This window comes from Xenopus tropicalis, chromosome 1 (genome assembly GCF_000004195.4).
Source record: "Xenopus tropicalis strain Nigerian chromosome 1, UCB_Xtro_10.0, whole genome shotgun sequence".
NCBI lineage: Eukaryota > Metazoa > Chordata > Amphibia > Anura > Pipidae > Xenopus > Xenopus tropicalis.
This window is the reverse complement of record NC_030677.2, coordinates 187,788,316-187,815,603: the sequence shown is the minus strand read 5'-3', so window position 1 is coordinate 187,815,603 and position 27,288 is coordinate 187,788,316. Positions and strand designations below refer to the sequence as shown.

The 27,288-nt window shown below is 41.1% G+C and overlaps 2 protein-coding genes across 2 annotated transcripts; one reads left to right on the top strand and one right to left on the bottom strand.

Annotated features, from left to right (window-relative positions):
- Positions 1–36: 36 nt before the first annotated feature.
- On the top strand, positions 37–9,263 carry ppwd1 (peptidylprolyl isomerase domain and WD repeat containing 1). The gene is made up of 11 exons (XM_002934193.5): positions 37–258; positions 1,499–1,601; positions 2,209–2,309; positions 3,413–3,533; positions 4,110–4,557; positions 5,461–5,651; positions 5,918–6,107; positions 6,324–6,505; positions 7,288–7,369; positions 8,144–8,326; positions 9,010–9,263. The coding sequence occupies exons 1-11, from the start codon at positions 81–83 to the stop codon at positions 9,151–9,153; spliced, it is 1,923 nt and encodes a 640-aa protein (XP_002934239.3). The 5' UTR covers positions 37–80; the 3' UTR covers positions 9,154–9,263.
- A 2,569-nt stretch (positions 9,264–11,832) lies between these two features.
- On the bottom strand, positions 11,833–27,285 carry trim23 (tripartite motif containing 23). The gene is made up of 11 exons (XM_002934206.5): positions 26,730–27,285; positions 25,139–25,301; positions 24,417–24,538; positions 23,423–23,701; positions 21,861–22,043; positions 20,339–20,554; positions 19,294–19,428; positions 18,551–18,680; positions 17,640–17,750; positions 15,573–15,697; positions 11,833–15,170 (listed from the first exon to the last, which is right to left on the bottom strand). The coding sequence occupies exons 1-11, from the start codon at positions 26,817–26,819 to the stop codon at positions 14,991–14,993; spliced, it is 1,734 nt and encodes a 577-aa protein (XP_002934252.2). The 5' UTR covers positions 26,820–27,285; the 3' UTR covers positions 11,833–14,990.
- Between the last annotated feature and the right edge of the window lie 3 nt (positions 27,286–27,288).

Sequence of the window (27,288 nt, the reverse complement as noted above, 5' to 3'; positions counted from 1 at the left end):
CTATTGGCTGCTCCCAGACAGTGACATCATCATACCGCGCCGAACTCGCGTCAAGGGTTTTATGACGTCATTGAGACAACATGTCGTCTGATAGGAAACGAAGGGGAAGGAGCAGTAGTTCTAGCAGTAGTAGTTCCAGTAGCAGTAGCAGTGAGGATGAAGTGCCGGAGAAGCGTCGGTGCGAGCAGAATGATGAGCCGGAGGAAGGCTGGGTGGGGCCCATGCCGGCCGAAGCCTCTCACAATAAGAAGCGAAAAGGTGAGTTGAGCGTGGGGCGCCCAGGCTTGTGCCAGAGGGGGGGGGGGGGATGCCTCAGTATGGGAGCTCTGGGGGGCAATGCACTTATACTGTAATGGGAGCTTAGGAACAGGAACACCAAAAAATGCAATTGTTATAAAGTAGTTAAAATATGATATACTGTTTCCCTGCACTGGTACAAATGTTGTATTTGCTTCATAAACACTACTATAGTTTATATAAACAAGCTGCTGTGTAGCCATGGGGGCAGCCCACTGGGAATTCTCTGAATTGCTATAGCTGGCCTGAGGTTGAGGGGTAGAATCAGTTCTTAAAGGAACAGTAACACCAAAAAAGTGCTTTAAAGTAATACAAATATAATGCACTGTTGCCCTGCACTGGTAAAACTGGTGTGTTTGCTACAGTAACACTACTATAGTTTATATAATAAGCTGCTGTGCAGCCACGGGGGCAGCCATTCAAGCTGGAAAAAAGGAGAAAAGGCACAGGTTACATAGCAGATAACAGATAAGCTCTGTAGAATACAATGGTGTTTTATCTGTTATCTGCTATGTGCCTGTGCCTTTTCTTCTTTGAATGGCTGCCCCCATGGGTACACAGCAGCTTATTTATATAAATTATAGTAGACTTTCTGAAGTAAACACACAACTTTTACCAGTGCAGGGCAGCAGCACTTTATATTTTAGTTACTTTTATACACTTTCATTTTTTGGTGTTACTGTTCCTTTAAGTTCGGGCCCAGAGCCCTCTATTGGCTTTTATCATCGGTGCTGTCTGATATGAACCTCTTTAATTAATTACTATATGGCTGATGTAGGGAGCTGCTGCACCATAAGCATTTAGTGGCACATATGTGCCCAGAAATGTTAGCATTCTCTTATTCCCCATGCTTGACAAACGCTTTTCTGGGGAGAAATACGAGGGAGAGCAGCTCGGCCAGAAGCTCCCTAGGGACATCTCCAATTAAATCACCCCCGGCACACTAAGATACACATGAAATCACGAGTGGCGGGCAGGACAGCTGATGTAGGATTTTTTTTTTGGACTTTGGTTATTTCACACATGGCAGTACCCTTGATTTACAGAGAAGGATGGCTGTACAGAATAAAGGATGTTGCTACCCCCACAGCACTTGTTAGTAACAAAACACATATTATTGAACATCTCACAGGTTACTGATTGCTGTTGCGGTATGATGCAGAAAAAAAAAACAATTTCTCTATTTATTCCCCCCATCCAGTTCTTGAATTTGAGAGAGTATACTTGGACAATCTCCCCAGTGCTTCCATGTATGAACGCAGCTACATGCACCGAGACGTCATCACCCACATCGTATGCACAAAGTAAGTATGACCCATAGTCTTGTGCCTCATGTAAATGGCATAAATCATTTATACTGGAGGGAAGCCTGGCAGGCAGGAAACCCACCTGTTACAGGAAAGATAAGGTATTCTATAAATGTGTGAATTTTAAAACCTTTATCCAAGTGCAAGAAAGGACAAATGAGCTTAGAATGCATTTGGCTTGTCTTTATTAATGCACTGGATTCTGATTTAAGCCGAGAGATCTAAATCTGTTCTACTGAGTGTATTTTTGTTTTAAATGGGCATTGGCATGACAAAGGCTTTGCTGTATTACGTAGCTGTTTGTTTGCCTTATTGGTGGTGCTGTTCATGAGGGGTAGGGAGGCCTCTGTATGCTATATAATAAGTTTTATTCTCTCTATTCTCCTATTCAGTGTTTACATTGCAACCATATTTTGTACGTTAGGCCAATTTTTGTGAGAAGACCTTTCTCATGCCAGCCTACAATATGTATGTTTTGTGCTGTGGGAGGGCTTGGGAAGGGGTGTGTTGGGGCAGAAATTAAGCTCCAAATGTTCTCAATCCTTGGGAATAAATACAGCAGTTTTTAGTATGAGTTACAACTTTTTTTTTTTTATTTCAACAGAACAGAGTTCATCATTACTGGAAGTCATGACGGACACGTCAAGTTCTGGAAGAAAGTAGAAGAAGGGATAGAATTTGTAAAACATTTTCGAAGCCACTTAGGTGAGAGGCTGTGTTTTAAGTCATTTATTGCAAATGTCATTAAATTGTCCTGGACCTATAAAATAATAGTGTGTGTTATATATTTCCACTTGGCAAAAAGCTTGTGTAGCCATTTCCTTATGTTAAAGAGCAAGTAAAAAGGCTACTACTGTAGCCGTTAATATAGTGTAGAGCTCCCTTGCCCAAAGTAAATCGCCAAATTTGTTTTTTTAAAATCGTGCTCACATCTCCCAAAAATTTGCTTGTAAGTTAAGTTTATTTGCAGCCTGTCACGGCCGCCATCTTGGATTCCCCGCTAGCACCCCCCCGTGATCTAACATCACCGCTCCCACCCCGCCGCTCGCTCCCCGCTTGGCTCCTTGCCTGTTCGGCGCTTCACTGTGTCAGTGTGTGCAAGAGGGGAGGGGAGCGCGCCGGCTTCTCACTAAAACCTACCACAGCGCATGCGCCGCCCTCAGTGTCCCGGTCACACAGTCAATGTGGGAGCGAGTCATTATGGAAATCCTCTGTACCCAGCTCAGCGTTTTTTCTTCTGGTTTGGCTTCAGATCTTCTGAACAGGTGAAATATGGGGAGACTTAAGGGCACTATTGAGAGAACTGAAGGTATGCCTGCAGCTTGAGATTAACTCTTTATTAGCCTTTCCTTCTCCTTTTAATGTTAGTGCAATGAATAAGGCTTGTGCCAAACATACATTGTTTATTCTTGTAATCACAAAAAATTCTATTGTTTTTATTATCCCTTGAGCTGAACAAGGCAAACAGAAAATCTGAAGCTAACCATGTTTGGCCCTTGTGAGGCAGATAATTAGATTACCAATGCACAGATAAACAGAAGTCCATTATATGGGGGGATTATGTGAGCGCTGGTAATCTGGATCAGCACAACCCTGTTCATTGCACTCCTGATGAACATGCATGTACGCTTTACCAGGATGAAATTTAGCAACTCTGGCCCCCCAGCAGTGCCAAGCATATTTGCACCAGGTGCTCGTTATATTTCTGTTGTCCTTTCTTATTGCAATGAGTTTAGCTATGTCAGTATTACTGTAGTGTAGTTTCCTGTAACATTTCTATCATGGCTTTTCTTCTATTCCTGTTATAGGTGTAATAGAGAGTATAGCAGCTAGTGCTGAGGGAGCCCTGCTTTGTACAGTTGGAGATGATCAAGCCATGAAAGTATTTGATGTGGTGAATTTTGATATGATCAACATGTTAAGACTTGGGTATGTATTTCTGAGACTAATAAAGGGGCGGGTCGCCTTTAAGTTAAATTTTAGTGGCCACTTCTAAACAACTTTTCAGTTGGTCTTCATTATTATTATTATTATAATTTACTAGCCGCCGCCTTTTGACTTTTTCCAACTTTCAATGGTGGTCATTGACCCCAGCAGCCAAAGAACTATTGCTCCGTGAGGCTACAATTTTATTGTTATTGTTAAATTGTATTACTTATTTTTCTATTAACGTGCTGTCCTATTTATATACCACTCCCTAGTTGCTATGGTAATTTGAAGCCTAGTAACCATATAACTGCTGAAATTACAAAATGGAAAGTTGCTGAACAAAAATTGAAATAATGGGGAAAAAAAACACAAATAAGAAAAAAATTAAGACCAATTGCAGTTAGTCTTAGAATATTACTCTCTACATCATACTAAAAAGTTACATTTGCTTCATGTATAGTATAGTAACAGGTTGCTTCTTATCTTTGTGCAGATACATACATATGTATGAATAGCTCTGAATACTGGGTAAACAGATTTTTTTTTTGTTTGTTTTTTGCCTGGCTTCTCTTGTAGTTTCCATCCTGGGCAGTCAGAATGGATTTATTGTCCCGGTGATGCGATATCAGCTGTTGCCTGTTCTGAGAAAAGCACTGGGAAGATCTTCGTTTACGATGGTCGAGGAGATAACAAACCAATGCATGTATTCGACAAGCTTCACTCTTCCCCTCTAACCACCATCCGACTGAATGCCATTTACAAAGTGGTTGTGTCTTCTGACAAAAGTGGGATGATTGAATACTGGACTGGTCCCCCTAGGGGATATAAATTCCCAAATAATGTCAGTTGGGAGTTCAAGACTGACACAGACTTGTATGAGTTTGCCAAGTGTAAAGCCAATCTCACAAGTATTTCTTTCTCACCGGATGGCAAGAAAATGGCCACCGTTGGATCTGACAGAAAAGTTAGAATATTTCGCTTTTTGACTGGAAAACTGATGCGTGTTTTTGATGAATCCTTAAGCGTAAGTATTACTAAAAAAATGTATCTGGCAATATTTTTTCTATAGATAATCACAGGATAAATTGAGTTAATCTTAAGGCAGTAGGTGCCCACAAAACATATACCAAGCCCTAGGCACCAAACAATGTTCCCTTCAGTCGTTAGTAATAAGCCCCAAAGCATGGCTTTTTTTATATGAGGAAAAGGTTTCTCCTGTTTGATTTTTTTATTCTTAACTTGATATTTTACGTTAATCTTGAGTCAGTAGGTGCCGACAACACCTATACAGAGCCTCCAGCACCAAGTACATCAAAATCCAACTTTTACCGATTATCATGATTTCCATATTATGAGTAAACTGCAGACATTAAACATATTGAGTTACTAATTAAAGAAAAAAGGCAGTCCAATCTAGAACCAGATCTCTGGCTCATACTCCTACCCTGTAAACTTTCCAGTTTACAAATAGTAATAGTTTTAGTATACAACTGTACTTAGCCACTAGATGCTTTGTAGCAAAAAGATGGTCTGGGGTGCCCCCAGCCCTACAAGAAATCATAAATATATTCTGCTGGATCCTGAAATGGAAAAAAATTACAGTTTTGCTAAATAACATGAGAAAAATCTGGAAAGTCGGGAACATCTAGCTATACAGACAAGGCATGTTACATACTCAATAATCAATAAAGCAGAACCCCAGCTCCCTCCTCCCTAGTTTCCTTTACCCTGGTTAAAAAATCCAAGAGATATAAAAATTATTACATAAGGTAATGTTTTAAATGCATGACATAAGAGCGATGTTCCTTTTTCTTCTGATCCATTTAATGTTGCAAACTCAAGCAACAATGTAACTTTGAAAAAATAAAAGTTAAAAAAAAAAAAATTTTAAGAAAAATATTTAACAAAAAGAACTGTGTTTGAAAAGATGTTCACAGAGCTGCAGCAAATGAAGCAACAACTTCCTGACATGGAGTTTGGGCGCCGTATGGCAGTCGAGAGAGAGCTAGAAAAAGTGGACGCAATGAAGCTAATGAACATTATTTTTGACGAGACTGGGCACTTTGTGCTGTATGGGACGATGCTGGGCATTAAAGTTATCAATGTTGAAACAAACAGGTGGGTTTTCCTAACTCTCTTACAAAATTATAAGCGTTAGCTCTTCCTCTGCCAGATATGTTTGTACATGCTTGAGAAGCTAGGTCCTTGCTGATATATAAAGGCTGCTTTACTTTGTCAGCCTGAGGGTGTACAGGAGCACCTTTCCTCTCTCCAGGCACCATGAATGCCAATTATTCAGTAGTTCTAACAGTGCTACTGTAAACTGACTCCAAAGAAGTGTTTACTTTTATATTCTGATCCACTTGCATGTCTCCCTCTTGCAGGTGCGTCCGTATTCTGGGCAAGCAGGAGAACATCAGGGCGATGCAACTTGCAGTGTTCCAGGGAGTAGCAAAGAAGCACCGTGCTGCTACCACAGTGGAGATGAAAGCCTCAGATAATCCTGTGTTGTTGGCCGTTCAGCCTGACCCAACCATTGTGTGCACAGCCTTTAAGAAAAATCGCTTTTATGTGGTCAGTGGCTATATAGTGGATAGGTCAGATCTTCCTGTTTATAGTGTGCAATATGCTGGGCTTGCCAGCTGCCATTTTGCCAGTGTATACGCCATGGGGGAGGATTTTGCTATTGCTGCAATGACCAAATAGAGGTGTAGGAAGTGACTATAAAAACATGTCTTGCTGGCTTGTTTGTCCTGCATGTTAACATTGTAATATGGCTTTCCCTTGTAGTTCACCAAAAGGGAACCAGAAGACACCAAAAGTGCAGAGTCAGACAGAGATGTATTCAATGAGAAGCCATCCAAAGAAGAGGTGATGGCCGCCACTCAGGCAGAGGGATCTAAACGAGTGTCAGACAGTGCTATTATACACACCAGCATGGGAGATATTCATGTCAAATTATTTCCTGTTGAGTGAGTATTTCTGTGCTTTCTGTTTAATTATTACGACAAATTGTTTGTCTCCATTTATTTAGCTAAGTGCAAGGCTTTTGGGAAGAATAACATGATTGCTTTTATACCTTACAAAGTAGCAGGTGTGTTGTACAACTGATAACGTACCTACATATAAGCTTGTAAACTAAGCTTTGAACTCAGGCATATTTCAGCTGCAGTGGAAATGTACATTTAGTATTATCAACAAGGAAAGAAATCTATCTTAGTGACAGCATTTTTTGCACTGTGGGTCAAACGTAGATCTTTGTATATTTTTGTGTGATGAGATGATGAATTATGTACGGTGTATAAATGATTTTGTGTATATATGTGTTGTGTATAAATTATATTGTTCACATGATATGGTTGCACAGAGGTGTGCTAAGGTGTATTCAATAGCTAGCACTATGTAGCAAACAAAAGTAATTTGGTGTGTAGATATTTGGGCTTAACATGGGAGCTAAATTTGACTAGTCCAGTAACTCATAACTAATTATCAGCTAAGAAGGTTGGCTTTGTTTGGCCCTCCAGTGATTCTGTGTGTCTCCAAGTTGGGGCTAAGAGTGAGAAAAGTGATGAACATTCTGTACAATCTATGGGAAGGTGAATGAAGGGAATAAATGAGGATGTGGAAAGTACAGAAGGGTATACAGCTGGGGGCAAATGTCCTACTGGGCCAAATAGACAGCTGCTTGGTACTGGTTAAGATTGGTTTACAGACACAGACAAGGATACTAATATTCTGCATTTATCTCACTCAGGTGTCCGAAAACCGTAGAGAACTTCTGTGTCCATAGTCGGAATGGCTATTATAACAGACATATGTTTCACCGTGTTATTAAGGTAAGGAAGGGCGATCGAGCAACATCAGTGAGTATACATGGTGTTGGCTCACTTGTGAGTATATTTTGGCAGACACATGCTTCTAGTGGATAATTACCTGCTACAGAGCGTCAGTATTACTGAGACTTCGCTAAATGTTCTCAATGTACATGTATGTATATCTTTATTTATAAAGCGCTACTTATGTACGCTGCACTGTACAGTACATAAGATTTCATTTTTACATTGTGAGTAGTGATGTGCAGGCTGGACTGAATTCCGCATGCCATTGCCAGCACAAAAAATAGGTGCCCGTGGGCCATACTGTGCATTCTTCCGCCTCCAGTGCACGCCTTTTATAGACTTGCGCCTGCTTGGCCCTGCTCCCTTCCATGATGTCATAGCGGGGAGGGCACGGGTCTATAAATTTGGTGGCGCACCAGGATAGGTTCTGGGGCAGGTGGTGCAGCTCTTTTGGGCAGGGCTAGCTCTGTATTTACCATATTGGCACTCAAGGGCCTGTGCCTAGGGCAGCAGCTTTAGGATCGCGACCCCCAGATGTGGTAAATTAAAATGTTTTTGTGGAAGAAAAAAAACACTTTCCACTGCCACTGGATCCTTTCCTTTTAACCAGAAGCTTGGTCTGTACTGAGATGAGTAAGACATTAGTATTGTTTAGGGCAACTTTTTAACGTGACAGTGATGATATTGTGAGCACGTTGTGTGTTTTTGTCATTTTGCAGAATTTTCATTCTGATTGTTCCAGTGCCTAACGTAGTGTAACTTATTTTCTAGGGATTCATGATCCAGACTGGTGACCCTACTGGTACCGGAATGGGAGGAGAAAGCATCTGGGGAGGAGAATTTGAAGATGAGTTCCATGCAACGTTGAGACATGATCGCCCCTATACTCTCAGCATGGCAAATGCTGGCCCCAGCACAAACGGCTCTCAGTTTTTTTTGACTGTTGTGCCTACAGTAAGTGACTTATACTGTTAATGTTTAGTGGATATTGAATGTGGTCTTCAGTGTAGCCGAAGAATTATTAGTTTATTCACATGCAGCCAAAATGGTGGTGTCATGCAAAACAAAATATCTGTGGCCTTCGTTCCTGGCAGGCCTTAGGCTCACAACTTGCATTTAGTCTTTGACATCTCTCATATTTATACAGTATTCTTAGCAGCAAGACTAAAACTCAAGGCATATCCTTTTCAATTAAGAGTTCTTCACAGGAGGTTATGCGCCCAGTATACCCCTGCAATGAATCCAAGCCCTCTGACCCTGGGGTTGGACTGCACACTGTGCTGCTTGGATTGCATGTCCCAGTGCACCTCTATGAAGCTAGGCATGTACATTATGTCAGGCCTTGTTGGTCCCTGTAGAGCTTAGATTCTGTGTTTTGGCTCCTGAGATATAGTGCCGTAGAGATCAACCCTGGCCTCCTGTCATGCAGTTAATTAAGTGAGCCACTCCTTGACACAATGCACTCCTTTGTGTCTCTGTTCAGGCTGCTTCCCATAGGTATGATTATCCTGTGTATAATCATGTACAAGGGACTGGGACATGGTACCCAAGCAACAACCCATTCCTACTGCTAGAATACAGGAAATGTTGATTCCGTTACATGCTGCCGTGTCTCACATTCTCTTCTTTCTTCCCAGCCTTGGCTTGACAACAAACACACTGTCTTTGGGCGAGTAACGAAAGGAATGGAAGTCGTACAAAGGATCTGCAACTCCAAGGTTAACCCTAAGACGGATAAGCCTTATGAAGATATCAGCATAATCAATATCACAGTTAAATAAGATTGCGACCGCTTGGGTTTTATCATGCAGTGTACATATGTTCATGATTTTATACTAAACTACACAAACCAAAACATGTCCTGTCCTCAATAAATATGTGGCCACTTGGACTGCTGTGTCTGCTTCTGTTTTTGTTTGTGACTGAGTTGGGCTGAGTAAATGGGACACTCACTATATTTTTAATTGTAAATACCACCGCATCCACCCTCAAAGCTCAGTCTGATTCTTTTACTTTGTGGCCGGAACATCCATTTATCTTGCTACCAAATTTATAATAAAAGGTGCTCCAGTATTTCTTGTGTATTTAACAACTTGAAGGTTGGGACTGTATTCCCATTAAATGGAGTGCGATTTTTTTTTCTTAGGAGCATTAATAATAATTTCAATCAGATGTTTTTTTATGGAGGATTCGGTATTCAGCTGATCTTAAAGGAACAGTAACACCAAAAAATGAATAAAAGTAACTGAAATATAATGTGCTGCTGCCCTGCACTGGTAAAAGTTGTGTGTTTACTTCAGAAAGTCTACTATAATTTATATAAATAAGCTGCTGTGTAGCCATGGGGGCAGCCATTCAAAGGAGAAAAGGCACAGGCACATAGCAGATAACAGATAAAACACTATTGTATTCTAAAGAACTTATCTGTTATCTGCTATGTAACCTGTGCTTTTTCTCCTTTTTTCCAGCTTGAATGGCTGCCCCCATGGCTACACAGTAGCTTATTATATAAATTATAGTAGTGTTACTGTAGCAAACACACCAGTTTTACCAGTGCAGGGAAACAGTGCATTATATTTTTATTACTTTAAAGCTCTTTCATTTTATGGTGTTACTGTTCCTTTAAAGGAACAGTAACATCAAAATATGAAAGCGTATTAAAGTAATTACAATATGATGCACTGTTGCCCTGCACTGGTATAACTGGTGTGTTTGCCTCAGAAAGACTATTATAGTTTATAAAAGCAAAGCTGCTGTGTAGCCATGGGGGCAGCCATTCGAATGAGAAAAGGCACAGGTTACTTAGCAGATAACAGATAAAATGCCTTTGTATTCTACAGAGTTTATTTGTTATCTGCTATGTAACCTGTGCCTTTTCTCCTTTTTTCCAGCTTGAATGGCTGCCCCCATGGCTACACAGCAGCTTATTTATATAAACTATAGGAGCGTTCTGTAGCAAACACACCAGTTTTACCAGTGGAGGGCAACAGTACATTACATTTTAATTACTTTAAAACACTTTCATATTTTGGTGTTACTGTTCCTTTAAGTTATAGCACATCCTTGTACTACACGGCCACATACAATGACACCCCTAGGTGGCAGTATGAGTACAGTGTAGTAGGACAAGTAGAAGTACCCCAGCAACATGAACAACTAAGATGGCTCGAAAAGATATTCCACTTCTTCAGCTTAGTTTTGTGGTGCCATTTCCAACATGCCGAAATAGGGAGGAGCAAAGAAGCATGTTTCAGCTGGCTGACAATTCACATGCATCCTTCCATTCATGTAAATTGAAGCGGTCATGGTTTTGGGCCAAAAATTCACATTACGGTATTTTTCGGAACCTTTTGGAACAACCTGTTGGGGTGTACAATAATATAAATGACAGGGCAGGAATGTTGGGCATTTCTCCACCAGCAGAGGAACATTAAGGGGCCGATTCATTAAAACACTAGTTCGAATCCCAAATGGGACAAATTTGCATTGGATATAATTTCTGGAGATCGCAAAAATCACGAAAATGCTTACGAAAAAATCGTATTAGTTGCGATAATATCGTATTGGTGTCCGAAAGTCACGAAATTTTCGTATCCGAATGATCATAAAATGCAGGAAAACCTTTCCGACTTTAAACCTTCAGTGCATGATTTTGGAAGCCTCCTGTGCAGCTCCAACCTGACCCAAGGAAAGTCACGATAACGAAGCTTGAATGAATCCAAAACTTTTGTACTTGGCGCGACAATACAGTTTGCGCACATTTTGTCGCAAAGTACAAAAAAGTCATGAAAGCGGTGAAAAAGTCGCGCTAGGTACGTAATTGTCGCAAAAAACACGATGATTACGAAAAAAACACATTCGGACGGTTCGTGCGTTAATAGATCTCCCCCTATGTGTACTATTTGCCCAAGGCAGCATGTAAATACAGCCATGAGCACTCACAGAAACGCTGCACTGACTTCTCTGTAAAAAGATTAGTTGTGTCTGTTTTCCTCTGCCACAGGCACGCAGCTTTCTCCTCTCTGCTGCTCCCCCCCCCCCCTTAGGACTGTGGATCTAAGCCAATCAGCAGGAAGATTCCTCATAGTCTTACTAACTGAGCATGTTCACTTGGTCTGGGTGTCTGTGCAGGAGTGAGGCATTATGGGAACGTTCTTTACACAGCTCAGTGGTTTTTCTTCCTGTTTGGCTTCAGATCTTCTGAACAGGTGAAATATGGGGAGACTTAAGGGCACTATTGAGACAACTGAAGGTATGCCTGCAGCTTGAGATTAACTCTTTACTAGCCTTTCCTTCTCCTTTAATCACTTGCCCTTCCCCAGACAAAACAGCAGGGGGCATTTAATTTAGGATTCCTGATAAAAAGGCCAGGAAACACTGTCATAAAAGGATAAGCTCTTCTGCCAAATGTACATGTAGAGTGTTGCATACCGATGGAAATGCAATAAATAGAGTCGCGCTGTGAGGACAAGTGGTTTATTCTTAGAGTTCATTCATGAGAAGCAGGAAATGGTTACATGAGTTAGAGAGTGGCTACTCAGATCTACAAAACAAGGTCCAGAAAGATCAGAAACAACAGAAAAAAGAAAGTTCCAAATGTCCTTAATGCAAGAGCGTAGGCAGGCAGGCTAGCCGAACGCCGTGCAACCGCTTCCACATGTATCAGCAAGGTCTTCGCTGAGACTCCATCCACAGTTACAGCCCAGGTCGGACCAGCCAAGCAACTAGACATAAATACACTCTCAGGACACATTATTTTGTCACACCCTAAATATTCTTTCCTTTGTGCTTCCTTCTCTCTGAGGTGTCTGGACAAGTAGAGGTGCACCAAATCCTGAATTGGTTTGGGATCCGGCTGGGCCTTGGTCCTGGACAAGCCAAATCCTCAACATCAGGTGACTTTGGACTGCGTGGCGACTGAAGGTAACAATTATTTTTTGCATGTTGCAATTTTTTAAAAAATTGACAGGGTAATAACTTGTATATATAAATTAGGGTTTGGAGTCAGCCTTTTGTGGTGGATTCAGTATTCAGCCAAATCCTAAAACTGTGGATTTGGTGCATCTCTGGACAAAAGTAACAGGTCACAGGGTCCACAACAAAGTGCAACTAAATACAATGCAGGGCCTGTATTGTAACTTTCTCCCTTTTATTTGTATACATTTGGCCATAAAAAGGCACAATCACTCCATAACATTTCCTTTGCATCATTGTAACATTTACTGAAAAAGTGAAAAATGAACGAAAAATGAAGCTGTATATTTCTGCTCATAAGCTGGGTTTGGGGTACGAGTTAAGGTAGACACACATGGACTGAACTTCCACATATCTAAATGCATGGACATGGTGCTCTATGGCCACTTTACATTGATCTAATTGCCTAATTGCCTATTGGTTCCTCACTAGACAGAAGTCTGGTACATGCAGTTGCTGTTGGGTCCTTGATCTCCGTGCGGGGGAACTTATAGACCAATAAACATTCACAAGCTGAATCACAGGGTCAGGGGCTGTCATGCAAAGGCAGATAGTCAAATATATTGGCTGGAAAGGGCAGAACCTTGCGAAGCCCCTATGCGGCAAGTTACCAGATTATGAAGAGGGGCTTCTCCATGATGCTGCAGGGGTTAGGCCGTTGCTTAAGAAACCTATGTCAAACAAAACCTGCTCTTGCTTTGTGATATTTTTCCCCCAAACAGATTAAAACAAGGTTTGCCATTTATAGGAGATGGCTTTGAGTTAGAATTGACAGCTTTGTCATCTGCAGTACCTCATCTTGCCCTTTAGCCCTGGGAGGCATCACAGGCTATAACTTGCACAGCATTTATATCACTACACAGAATCTCCCCGAAACCACCCCTCACTCTAATCAGCCTGGAGAGTACAGTCACTGTGCAATGTGAATACTGCACTTTTACACAGCAGCAGGGGGGACTGCAAACTGGACATGCCTGATGTCATACACAATGTAATTAAGCTAAATGCCCCTTTCTCTATCCAAAAACTGTCCCTGTGTGTTTGGCAACACTAGGAGAGATTCCGGCAGGCAGTGGATATAGTGACACATTACAGATAGTGCTCGTACTAAAATCACTTTTACATCATTCCCTTCTCAATAAACTATGAGCATTCCTAGGGTGCCCACCGGGCAAGGCACTGCCTGACATATACACACTAATGTCACTCTTCATGTTTTCTCTGCCAGAGGGAAACTGCCAATACAACTCTGAGTCTCAAGGCAGCACTGTCACCCTGACTTTACACAAGGGGCAGATATTGTCCCCAAAATGGCCTCTGGAGCATTTACAGACCCCATGTGCGCATGTGTCCTAAAAATTTATATTCTGTGTATTCCCTGTTCAGAGGATTTCTGACCATACCTCTTCTCTATTTACAATACATAATTTTGTGTGCATTTAGAACATGATTATGTTATTAGCACAGGCACAACCATAAGGAATACGTCTCTGGGCAGCGGATTAAATAAAAGGACCTCCCTTTAGAGCCCGTGTTCTGATACATTTCATGTTCCTGGGCTGGATTATATTAAGATAATGGGGCATATTAAAGTCTAAGAAGCCTGTGGGTAGGCTGGGAAGTATCCCCCTTGCAGGGCTGCACTCACCCTGCTCGACTATTAATTAACCTGTGCGCAGACTCTGCTCTTTTGCTTATTCACCTATTTGTTACTACAGAAATGTAAGTGAAGTGATGACATGTGCCACTGCTGAATGTTTCTAAGTAGAAAAGTTAAAAGCACACTGAAAGCAGCTGTACATATGTTCATTTATTGTACTAGGTTACCGACTGGGATTCTGGCTGATCCCCATGCTGTGCAACTGTGCCATATTTAAAGTCACGCCTCAAAGCTGCAGGGCTGAAGCCTCACTATTTCATGAGCATGGCATTGCCTATAACACACAAAAGCACAGAAGCCAATGCAAAAAGAAAATAAAGCCGCTCAACTACTGTTTATGGTTTTAATGCACCTCGTAAGCTACGCTCCCGATTGCTTAAGCCACAAGCTAACGTTAATTCACTGCTACACCACTTACACTGAAACTGCCTCTTAAACACATACTAATACAGCTGGAGGCATGGATGGAAATGTCCTGCACACACACGCAGCTTATTTGGACTGGTCATGGGCCACCTTTAACCCATTCATTGCCAAGCTGCGCTGCAGCGGTGGTTAGTGGGTTAAATGTAACCTAAGATGTAACAATTCCACGGCTATGGTGGGAAAGGCTTTAATGTGTCGTTTTGTTTAATACTGTTACTGTAGTGTAAACATTAGACTGTTAAACATATTAAATAAGAGCAACAATTTCTTACCTAGCTAATTAGTTGTATTTCCAACCTTCACAGTCAGGCATCACAAAAACTACTAATTCCGGGGAGTTTTTGCACTAGCTATAGTAAAGTGACGTAAAGAGATATGTTTTCTAGCTGTCAATACAGTTATGTTTTCAAACTAGCCTTAACCAACCTGTGGGGCTCCCAGCAGGCCAACAATCACAGCGCCACGGGCTGGTTAGACATGTTTTAGGCTATTCTCAGACAGGCCACTGTAGTGTTAGCAACAGCTGCTCACACATAGATTACTTGCCCCTGGCTTCAGTTAGGCAACATCAAGCACACCGGCTGCCACCAGTTGCCTTGAGAGCCAGTCAAGACCATCATAGAGCCCCATACCACTCCTGGCATCACAGCCCTGGATGTACCAGCTGCGGCCACAGCACAGTTTGTGAAGACTCAGGAGCTCAGTCATTTCTTCCACTGAGAGGGCACCTGTTACATCCTGTGTAGAGAATCAGACAGAACAGTTCATTTAATGTGCAAATCACAAAATGCTAATGCACACCCTGCATGCAGAAGAATACATTTAAAACTATACTATATTAAAAATTGTGTGGTTTTTATTTATCCTTAGCCTGATTTATAGCAATATTGTAAAACTGCTCTTTGATTGGTTAAGCACATTGCACGGCAGGATTAAGGAGTGCCAAGCATGCTCTGGTAGAAGAGTAAATGAGCCTTAATTTTGGTGTTGGGCTCATAAGCAAATCACTTGGAGAAATTGAGGAATCGATGCAGCCCTGTCCGCCACTGACTTTTATGTAACTTTTATGCTGGGAGTGTAACCGCTTGAAGGCTGTGGCCTGCTAATGTTACTTTTACTTTTTCCATCTCATTTAGTTACCTGTTTATTGGCAAATATTAGCAGCAGAGCATCTCGCAGTTCCTTCTCAGTAAGCAGCTTTGAAAGTTCACTGTGTGCTTCAGTGACTCTCTCCCGGTGACTGCTATCGATTACAAACACCACGGCTGCACAGGGGACACAGACAGAGAGCATGAGGATTGGAGAGTCATGATCTTATGAACAAACACAGGCTTAAAAGGAGAAGGGAAGGCATTTTGTCCTTTTATTGCCAATAGATTAGCCACAAAAGTGCTAGCTAGAACGCTATATTTATTCTGCAGAAAGCTTTACCATACCTAAATAAACAGCCCTAGAAGCTTTCTCTATTTGTTCAAGATAGCAGCTGCCATTTTAGCTTGGTCTCAGCAACTTCCGTGCTGCAGCTCTAGCTGTTGGTAGTGCAGATTACACAGCACAGTTGGGAGGGGTAGAGAGGAAAGTTGGGAGGTGGAGGAGGAGAAGGGAGGGAGAGAGAGGAGCAAACTGAGCAGACTCAGGCCGTGCCCTGAAGGATTATTTTAAGCAAATGAAGTCTGATACCCGAAGAAAATATGTACATGAAAGAAGAAAATAAATCCTGTTTTTTTTTTTATAAAGGTCTCAATGCAGCTTTTCTGCGAGTGCTTATGGCTGTATTTACATAGACCTTTCTGATAAAGCTTACTTAGTTTTTACCTTTCCTTCTCCTTTAAATCTCAAGAACTAAATACAGGGTTATTTATATGTATGCCTACATGGAAATGCTACTCAGGGGAAGAGTAAAGGGATCCTCAGGGCAATACCGGTGCCTCAATGTGTAAAAAGAGGACTAATCTGAAGCCCCTCCGTTTGAGAACTACTCCTTTACCAGCCATGCGTGACAAAACTGGCCTTTAACAACAATGTTCAGACATCCCTGATGTACATGCCACAAATAGTTACCCACTTATAATTATTCCCTATTCCTGCTGTGTCAGCCCTGCTGTGTTAACCCTAAAACCAGCCATAATGATCCAGTTTGGTTTTGCCTTCACTGATTCAGGGATACTAGATGGCAGAGCCTGTATCAGTACATGTGCCTTTGTCAATACATAAAAAAATTAAATATAACTAAGGCAACCGTAACTTACAATGGAAACTAGGCCTCATACCCATAAACGTGTTCCACTACATTTGCCACTGATGTGCACTGCCCCAAATGTATTAAAGGGGCAGTTCACCTTTAAGTTAACCTTTAGTTATAGAACAGTCAATTCTAAGCAACTTTTAAATTGGTCTTCATTATTCATTATTTCAATAGTTTTTCAATGATGTGCCTTCTTTGCCTTATTTCTCTAACTCTTTCCAACTTTGAAAAAAAACTATTGCTCTTTGGGGCTAGAATTTTATCATTGCTGTTTTTACTTTGTATTACTTACCTTTCTGTTTAGGTCCTCTCCTACAAATATATTACTCTTTCATTCAAACCACTCCCTATTTGTTAAGGTAATTTGAACCCTAGCAACCAGATAACTGTGGAAATTCTGGAGAGCTGCTGAACGAAAATCTAGAATATTCATAAACTACAAGAAATGAAAAATGTGACCAATTGCAAATTGCCTCAGAATATTACTCTCATACATCATATTAAAAGTTTACTCAAAGGCAAACAACCGCTTTAAATGATCTTACTCATCCCTATAGGTTTGGAATAATGTACAGGAAGATGAACAGTGAATGCAGCAAACACTAATCTTGTCATGAATTGGTTTTCTATTGGGAACATAACAACAGAATTGAAAAAGAGCATTAAATACAGGAGGTGCCCAGAGGCAGAATACGGCAGAAACACCCCATAGCAACCATAAATCAAATGGTCATGGGTATAAAGTACGCTAGTACTTTAGTGATGCTGACAGGAGAGACTATAAAAAGAAGCCAGTTTCTTAAGAGTGACAATAGTCTCAAGGGACATTTAGGGAACTTACTTAAACACTGCTTTATAAACATTTAGGAACCCAAACTGTTAATCTGGTCTGTAGCACAGCACATGTGCCAAAGGCCAAACAGCATTAGACTGCAGTGCCTAGCAGCACATGGCCTCCTTACCTTGGGTATTAAGGTAATAATGTTTCCACAGTGGCCTAAGTTTGTGTTTGCCTCCAACATCCCAAATTGTAAACTTCAGGTTTTTGTATTCGACAGTCTCCACATTAAAACCTTTAAAAAAATAAGATTTCTGTAAACCACAAAAAGAAACAGTAAGGTGCAACTAGAAACTGTGGTAGCAAGCAAAGCCTGTCACTGGTAGGTATCAGCAGTCAGTGCACCCTACAGAGCAAGCAGAATGGTTAATGGTTTGCTTCACAAGCACAGGGATATGTGCCATTAAAGGTAAATATACAGTATATATAATCATTTATTTAGAATAATAAAGAGCCATTCTTCCCCAAATCTAAGCCTAACTGTCCTTTAGTGTGGGCCCCCTGCCATGGATCTGGTTCCCCCTAGGTGGGCCACCCCTACAGTATGGGAACCACTTCATTAGAGGCACTGATCTCCATAGCAGCATGTCAAAGCTTAGTTATTATAAGTAACCCTGGGAACAAAGATAGCTGCAAATAACAAAAAGCATTTCAGAATATTATTGTAACTAGGTATCAGGGTCATAAATATCTCTGCTCATACTATTGTAGTACAAGAAACACAACTCACTGAAAGTGTATTACAGTGTAACTATGGAAATAGCGATTTTCATGCACCCCTGATAGGAAGCTGCCTGACATATGCAGGGAGTTGCTGAAAGTCCTGTAGTTCAGTTACTGCTGAAGAAGTGTGTTACAGATACAGATGGGAAAGACTTTCACTTACACACAGGTTTACAGACAGACACAATAACTACAAGGTCTTATTATACATTTGCCCTACAGGGAAGTTTATAACCTAGTACATGTCATTTACAGAATCTAGATATATATATTTGTTTTGAGACCAGCCAATAGCTAGGAGACACTACGCACCAATTGTTGGGATGGGTTGCATGAACTCATCTTGTTTTAGCTTAAACAAAATGGTGGTTTTTCCTGCTCCATCTAATCCCAATGTCACAACACGAATTTCCATTTTTGGGCCAATATGAACTCTATTATCCTGCAAATTAAAGGGCAAAATATTATTTCAATTTTGTAAAGCATCAACATGTCCCTGCATTACTATTACAAAACAGACAAGAACATAAGCCTAGACACAAGTAGTCCTGCTTCAGCATACAAATCACCTCTTTCTGATGGATTTTTATGATCACATGCGAGTCTTCTGAACAAACAATATGGTGGGGTAAGTAGAAGGATGAGAGCAATCTAGTCATCTACCTGCCTAGCCAAACTTTTAGCTATTTTGCAGTTATAAAGTTTACATCTTCTTTGAATCCTAATATTTACCCACACATTCTCTATTATACTGAAGCCTGTGTTTGAGCTAAGTCACTTTAGGACACATTTTATTTGAATTCACTCATTTTCACTTTCAGCATAACAAAATCATCATCCCAAAGCCCAGTCTGGCATTCCTCCAGCTTGTGTACCACCATATTCACCCTTAGTCTGTAAAAACCTCCCCTATCATGCTACAGAACATTCCAAAATATAACCCTGTCGATGTGATTTACTGCAGAGATATTTACACTGCAGCAGCGTATGATATGAAATAAGAATGCCCAAAGTTAGGTTTAGTTTGCCCAAAGACATTATAGGATACAACTTGCCTTTGTGAATGTGACAGGGATACTGGAGTCCAGTTGGATGTGATCTGCAAGGTCTGTAAACTGCTGCTGCTGTTTCTGTAAAGTCTCTAAAAGTCGCGTAATCTCCTGCTTGGCAAGCACCACTCTGCAGTCATCCTGTGGCACAGCAATAATGGGTGTCACTTTTAATATTATATATACACATATATTTTTTTAGGAGAAACCATACTGATTGCTTTAGCCGAGCCATTGCCATAAATTACAGCAAAAGTTCTTTCTCTTTGAATCTCTTGCTTCTGTGGACTATTAAAAATAAATAAAAATGCTGGAGTGTTAAACTAATTCTAAGGGCTCTGGCACACGGGGAGATTAGTCGCCTGCAACAAATCTCCTTTGTCACGGGCGACTAATCTCCCCGAACTACCATCCCACTTGCGAAAATGTAAGTCGCCGGTGGGATGGCACACGCTGCGCAGACGATTTCGGCAAATCACCGAAAATGCCTCGCAAGGCAACTTCGCCGATTTGCCAAAATCGCCTGCCCAGCGTGTGCCATCCCACCGACGACTTACCTTTTCGCAGGCGACTAATCTCCCCCTGTGCCAGAGCCTTTAGGGGGTAATTTAACAACAGTTGAGTTCGATTTTTTCAAATGTCTGGTATTTATTAAGTGCATGAAACCCGAAAGCCATCTAAAAGCTTGCGAGTTTCTATAGAAGTCAATAGGAGTCATAAGCAAAGCCAGGCCATATCTCACTTTTTTGAGTTTGTAAACTCGAAAAATCTAAGATATTCAAGTTTTTTTATTCGAACAAGTTTTCCTTTTTGATAAATAAGCACTTATATGTTTGTGATATTATCATGTATTCTGGACAAGCTGCTAGCATGCTGTATGTTCTAACCAATGTTACGACTCTTCTTTATAAATCCAACTGAATGTGAAGCCCAAAAGGGATACATATAGAAACCATATGTATCAGTGTAAATACGCAGAAAAGTGTTTCCTTAGAGTCCTTTAGCAAAGGCAAGGTGTGGCATGCTGGGAATGCTCACAAGTGCTGGATACCTGCTGGAGAGCCTTCTCGCAGTGCAGACAAGCAGTTGACACTTCAGACAAGAGAATAGTCATGTTTTCCTGCTGCTGCCGAAGCCACATTAGCTGTTCTCTCACATGGGCATCAACGACACTGAGGGCCATTTCTTCCTGGCGGCAAAGTGTTTCATGTAGGTCGGAAAAATAGGCTCTGACACAGGACCGGGCATTCTCAGCGGTTCCGGGAACCTATTCAATGGTACAGAATAAGGATTGCGAGATGTTTAAACCAAGCATATCCCAAAAAGCGTGTCTACAAGCCATTAGTGATATTAAAGGCAATGCATAGAGAATAATAATGCACATTTTGTTGCCAGTCTGTCATCTATTTGTGTATGTGGCCAGAAAAGACCATCAGGTAACCTTAAGAAGTGACCTGACTGGCTTTTCTCCGTGCTTTTTTTTGGAGGCCCCAAATCTGTCGGTCTATATTAAGAATACCTTTCTCCCACTTACTGGCCATTTAGTAGATTTAAGAATGTGACAGCTGGCATATTTCTGTAATTCAGCAGCCAAACAGCTGTAGGCTGATACAGTTGTGACAGGGAGTGGGTGAAACATCAATAGTCTAAAGCTGAAAAAATAAATACCTGTTGAAAGACTAATAACCACTTTTTCTACCTGCATAAAAAATATAGTGCATTCTGTCTACATCTATCCAGTCAAATAATGCTTGCTGCCGGTCTGTATAGCTGAAACCAAGACATGATCTCTGGTTGCATACCTACCAGGAAAGAACCTTAAAATGCACTGATGCAGTCCTGGCCCAATGGCATTCTGTAGGCAATCAGAAAGGGCAATAAGCTGCCAAGTTGGCAGTTCTATCAGCCTGTGTGTGGGCAGCTTTAGTCATGTTCTTATACAACTATGTATGTGATTAAATATGTGGACTTGTCTGATTTATTTTTAAATCCCACCCATTTCTTGTATAAATATATTATCAGTCTTAAATATTCTCAAATAAGATAGCAGAGGGATTTCATTTAGCTCAGGCAAATGACATATGGTTTTGCTTATCATATGATGTCAAAGCACCTAAAATAACCCCTTCCAATAAAGTTAACGGGTTTCAGTGGCATAGCTACCAGAGGGGCATGGAATGCCAAATGAACTTGGACCTGAGGTCTGCAAGGGATACCATAGAGAGAACCTTTGGGTGAGGTGTGGGTTGCAGGTGGCTGGACTGCAGGGGCCGGGTGCAGATTTTCTTTAGATAAGGGTTATGCAACTAATGGCCTTTGTGTGTGTTTCAACTGGCTAAAACCATTACTAAAGTAATTTTTCTTACCATTCACTGAACATACAAATTGCTTTTAGGCAAAAGTAAACCATTTTTGTATGATTGTGTTCCTGTAATATATGTTAAAAAAAAAAATGTAATAAAGGTTTCATGGTTATAATGACATGGTATTTAGCTAATGTGCTGTATGTAACTGAGAGCCTATTTCCACCTAATTCAGCAATAATGGTGAAAAAATAAACGAAAAAAAATTACATGTTCTGTGTGAGCCATTCCAATGCCATCCTCAACAATCTGCTCCCCTCCTTCGATCTGCTGAACAATGCCAGTCAGTTTCCTGGAGTACTCAGAGATCTCTTCTGTAAATGTCCTTATACAGTGTGCCATATCCAAAATTGAAGCACGGATCTGGCTTGCTTCGCTTTCCAGAACAGCATGCTTAGAAACAGAAAGGTATATTAACTCCCATTAAAGTATTATTTTATTACAATACTAACAGCACAATATGTTCTGTCTAACATTGTAGTAAATATAACAGTTGTTACAACAATATAGTACTATAAATCTAAAACATATTCCTTGTGCTGTCTCTCAGCAGGGGTGTTAAAGCTGCAAGTGTTCGGAAATAGAAGTTTAAATATTCACCATGTACTTACAACCTGTTAAGGAATGCAGAGAGCGGCAGCTCACAACAGATCAAGGGCTGCAATTTTGCACTCTCTTTTTAGACAGTTACATTGGGCCTGTCAGTGTGTTGAAATTTCCTTTAACACCAAAGATATGTTTGTTGGGGAAGGTTGTAGGGTAAAATGACTGAGCTGCCAACAAGCACCTGTCATATTTCCTGTCGACATTTTGGCAGCTGAACAAATTCAATACTTAAATAAATATTATCTTAATATGTTCAACAACAAAACTACTAGGCACTGTTTTAGCTGGCTGTGTATGGCCAAAACAAGCTTTTTGTTAACAGTTAAATTCCAGTAAGTTGGGACCTCTCATGGCCATCTACAAAATCATGTAATACTGATACCAACACTTTCCTATGAAAATCCATAGGACCATTACTGGGTTGCAGCAAAAGCCAACCTCAGTGCAGTAGTACCTTCCCAAAGCAAGGGGGACAGAAAGTAGAAGAAGCCATGTTGTTTTCCATCTGTCACTCTGGTCTGGGGGTGGCACAATCCTTCCACAAGCTAAGCAGAATTTAAACCAGTACTCCAGCCTGTGGAATGACCGCACCGCCTCTAGCCGAGTGTGACTGACACAACTGCAGAGCAGCCTTTAGCTATGCTGGAGTGTCGGTAAATATCGCTGGGCTGAAGGCAGCTTTTGAGGAATTCTTTTTCCAAAACAAAATTCTTTATTAATACTGATATGTTTCTATTTATTTTTATAGGAACATGTCATTATTTTCTGGCTCCCTGAACAAAGTAAAAGAGGGGTTCTACTGTAGTTTCTAAGAAGGTACACACCTGCAATTCAGGGATGCCATATTTTCTCAAAATGGCGTCCCTGATATGTCTACAGTAAAGCTGGTCATACATTGCCAGATCTGGCACACTGGGCCACTTTAGGCTGATCCGATCATTGGTCATCAGATAATATAGAGGGGTCTATAGGCCTATTGGATGATGATGTCATCATATGCTGATGCAGACCTCGTTGGATGACATAATCAAACCTGACAGATTGATAACTAGCCAATTTACGTCAATAGATCAGTTGGGCAGGCCCAAGAGCTGCTAACTCTTGTAGGCAGAGTTGGCAGCTTTTATCAACCTTTGTATGGCGACCTTTATTCTCCTGATACCTACCTTGTGTCCCTGATGTTTTCCATATTCTTTGCAGACACAGCACATCAGAGGACTGGGCTGGCAGCCATCTTCCAAACAAACAAACTCTATAGCATGGACTTGGTGCTGAGAGCACAAAGTCTTTTCATAAGGCTTATCAGCTAAAGGAACACGTCGGTGCTTGGCCAGTGTTTTAGTGGAATGTGTATTCAAGGAGCAGTCTGCACAGAGATGGGTTGCACAGACTGTGCAGTACACAGATGCTACATGGGCTTCATCTTCATCACAGCGTACAATGCTCTACAGAATGAAAGCAAGCACAAACACTGCTGCTTAATAATCAAGCTGATACTCTGACAGATTAAAAACTTCCAGCGAATGAATAATACAACAGAACATGTACAATATTTTTCCAAAGAATCCTAAAACAGGGTAATAATAGAATGAAATATCTAGAGCACAGGTCCCTAGAACTGCGAGACCCATAGGTATCCCGAAACAAGAAATCCAAATGGAGTAAGATATGGATATATGCATACTTGTGGTCCTGTATACACCCAAAAATTTGTAGGAGCACTTCCTGAAGTTCAAATAAGATAAACTTTGTGCTGATTTGCTGTCCTTGGTATTCTGCAAGCTGTATTAGCATAACTAATAACTGATAAAGTGATGCTTACATATATTTGTAGCTTTGGTATATGGTAAGGGGCTGGCCCTGACCAAATCTAGGACAAAAAAATGCATTTAGAGGGTCAGAATGGTGTTAAAACTTTGACAACTTCAACAACCAGATTATATTTTTTGTTTATAAAATCTACTTTTATAATCTACTGAATTAGCCAATAAAAGATATTGTATACCCTGTAGCTTCTGGTTTTGATGTAAATCATACAAAATTAACTGAAAAGTGGCTTATAATAGGTCCATCTATATTAACATAGCTAAAACAGGTGAATAAAAAAGTTGAATACCCTCTCTACCACATGTACTATACAATAACTACAGTCAGCATTACCTCTCCAGAGCCGCCCATTGCCTCTTCTACAGTGCTACACTGACTACTGGCACCATTCTGCAACCGCTCCAGGAGTTCCAGTAATGCAAAATTTTTCTTTAAGCCCCACACACCAGAGTCTCCTGTATAAGAACAAGACATTTACACATTATTTAAACAAATAATAATCTTAATTTCTTACTGTTCAGCTTCTCTGCAATTATAAGACAATGCCTAGTACTTGATGGCAATGAAGGTAGCTTATTGTATCCAAACTGGCATCAAAACAATATATATATTTTTTAAATATGTCAATGCTTATTTAACAGTCTTAAGGCATGATGATCCAAATTAAAGAAAAAAACCTAATCCCATACCAAAGGAATAATTCATTAAATAAAACAAATGGTTTTTAACATTTTGGAACAGAATAAAGGAGAGATTCTCAAAAGATGGGCTGTTCCCAGAGTTTCTAAAGCACACCCAGACTGGCAATCTGTGGATTCTGGCAAATGCCAGAGGGGCAGCTGCCTATTATAAATCCCAGTCTGGGCCTGTTTGAGAGCAGTGGGTCACCCAGTATCTATTTGTTGCAAGAGAGAGCAGCTAGTGCAGAGCAACTTGAAGCAAATGGGAAGCAATCTGCAGCAGGTAACAGCTATCAAAATCCTTGTGTTATAGAGACCTTAAATACATTACATAATACTATTGCTTAGTAAAGTAAAAAATGAATTCTTTAATACCTAGTTCAGTAGCTTGTCTGTCAAATGGACAGCGTATGGCTCTGCCATGAAGAGGCAGGCGTGTTAGACAGTCATGGCACACAGTATGGCCGCAAAGCAGCAAACGTGGAACTTTATCTCCTTGCAGTGAAAAGACATCTTCACAGACACCACATTCCAGAACCTAGTGTTGATTAAACAATTGTGGAAAGGTTACATTGTGGAGAGACATTTAAATATATCAGTCTGAAAGTTACGAGGATGCAACCATGTTGCTGGATGTATCATTTGCTTGCTAAAGATCAGGCTGGGGACCACTGCTCCTCCTGAACAGCCCAGGAAAGCTGCCTGTGGAAGTGGAAAGGCTGGGTGGTGCTAATAAGGTTTAAGATAAATTAAAGCAGCATTTTCTCTTAAAATGATACAGTGCTATGTATCCTTGCAGCAATATAAAAATAAAGTTATAAATACATACAATAGGCTTATTGCCTTTGCAGATGTGGGTATGGAATATCAATAGCTGCCATTGGGTATTATCCATATGCTTCCTACATCTAGCTGACTTTGCATGCTGGGAGTTGTAGTTCATTGGGAGTTAAAACGCATAGGAAAGTTGAAAGACAACCCTGTATAGGACATTTACACTTATCCATACAGCCAGGGCTGGAGTTAAAGGGGGGTGGGTAGCTTGCAATGCAGAAAGCCTGGAGTCTGATGAAGGGGATTAATATATGTATATATAATATATTAGGGATGTTTAACCTGCAGCCCTCCAGTTGTTGTTCTGCTAGAACTCTCAATAGCCCTACTAGCCAATGTATGGAGGTGCAGTACAACAAGAACAAAGAGCTCTAAGGCTGCCCATAGCTAATGTCAGTGGCATAACTAGAGGTGTCTGGGCCCCACAGCAAATTCATATTACCCCCCCCCCCCCCCCCTAAAGTTTAAGAGTTATTGTACATAAGTATATACTGGAATTGCTTATCACTCAGTGTCTGGGCCCCACAGCAAATTCATATTACCCCCCCCTAAAGTTTAAGAGTTATTGTACATAAGTATATACTGGAATTGCTTATCACTCAGTGTCTGGGCCCCGCAGCAAATTCATATTACCCCCCCCCCCCCTAAAGTTTAAGAGTTATTGTACATAAGTATATACTGGAATTGCTTATCACTCAGTGTCTGGGCCCCGCAGCAAATTCATATTACCCCCCCCCCCCCTAAAGTTTAAGAGTTATTGTACATAAGTATATACTGGAATTGCTTATCACTCAGTGTCTGGGCCCCGCAGCAAATTCATATTACCCCCCCCCCCCCTAAAGTTTAAGAGTTATTGTACATAAGTATATACTGGAATTGCTTATCACTCAGTGTCTGGGCCCCGCAGCTTCCTCTCTAGCACAATATAATAGGCCCTTTCTGCTTTGTTTCCCCCTAGGAGTATCCCATCTCCGAAACTGCCCTTTCCCCTAAAGCCTCCCTGCACTCTGCAACGAAATGATGTAGGAAGGAGAATGCATATAGCCAGACGCAGGGGGGCCCTCCTGCAGGGATAAACCAGGGCCCAAACTACACGGCATACACTTCTCCCGTAACCCTGCTCTAGTATCACCTTTACTGCTCCCCCCGGACCGGTCCGGCTCTGCCGTCCGCTGCCCTCCATTCTTCCAGGGCCGCCGTGTCTGTTTACAGCGACAGCCATGTTGACAGCTGGACCGTACCACTTCGGGTAGAGGGTTGAGAAATCATGTGAATCCTGGTGTTGAAAATGGCATTATTTAAGAATAAACCCTGTTTTAAAAAACAATGAATATATCTACTTAGGTTCATAACAGTAGCAATCTGAGAAGTCTAATCCGTATGACACCACCGACTGAGCAAAAGGCTTTTAAAACTATTACTAGCGAAACCGCAAAGTGGTTTCACCCAATAGCTATAACCCAACTCAGTCTCTTGCCTCAGAAAAATGGGAGCTAACGCTATAAGGCGCCATCTTAAACATTGGCAAACGTGCCCTCATATTTTTCCCCTGAAACAAAAACAAAATGATAGATAGCAGAGACGGCGATTCTGTGGTTCTGCAGCTTTTGTCGAAATAAAAGTTTTGCAGGGCTCTGTTGCAATGTGAATAATAGAACTGAGAAGCGGAAAAAGCCTCTGCGCATGCGCAT

Excerpts from the sequence above, each read along its gene's own strand:
- ppwd1 (XM_002934193.5), top strand. The coding sequence starts at position 81 with ATGTCGTCTGATAGGAAACGAAGGGGAAGGAGCAGTAGTTCTAGCAGT. Across the intron at positions 3,534-4,109 it reads ATCAACATGTTAAGACTTGG|TTTCCATCCTGGGCAGTCAG; the intron begins GTATGTATTTCT and ends CTTCTCTTGTAG. Across the intron at positions 4,558-5,460 it reads TTTTTGATGAATCCTTAAGC|ATGTTCACAGAGCTGCAGCA; the intron begins GTAAGTATTACT and ends GTGTTTGAAAAG.
- trim23 (XM_002934206.5), bottom strand. The coding sequence starts at position 26,819 with ATGGCTGTCGCTGTAAACAGACACGGCGGCCCTGGAAGAATGGAGGGC. Across the intron at positions 19,429-20,338 it reads GCGAGAAGGCTCTCCAGCAG|GATGACTGCAGAGTGGTGCT; the intron begins GTATCCAGCACT and ends GCTGTGCCACAG. Across the intron at positions 17,751-18,550 it reads GCAACCCATCCCAACAATTG|GTTTTAATGTGGAGACTGTC; the intron begins GTGCGTAGTGTC and ends ATTTTTTTAAAG.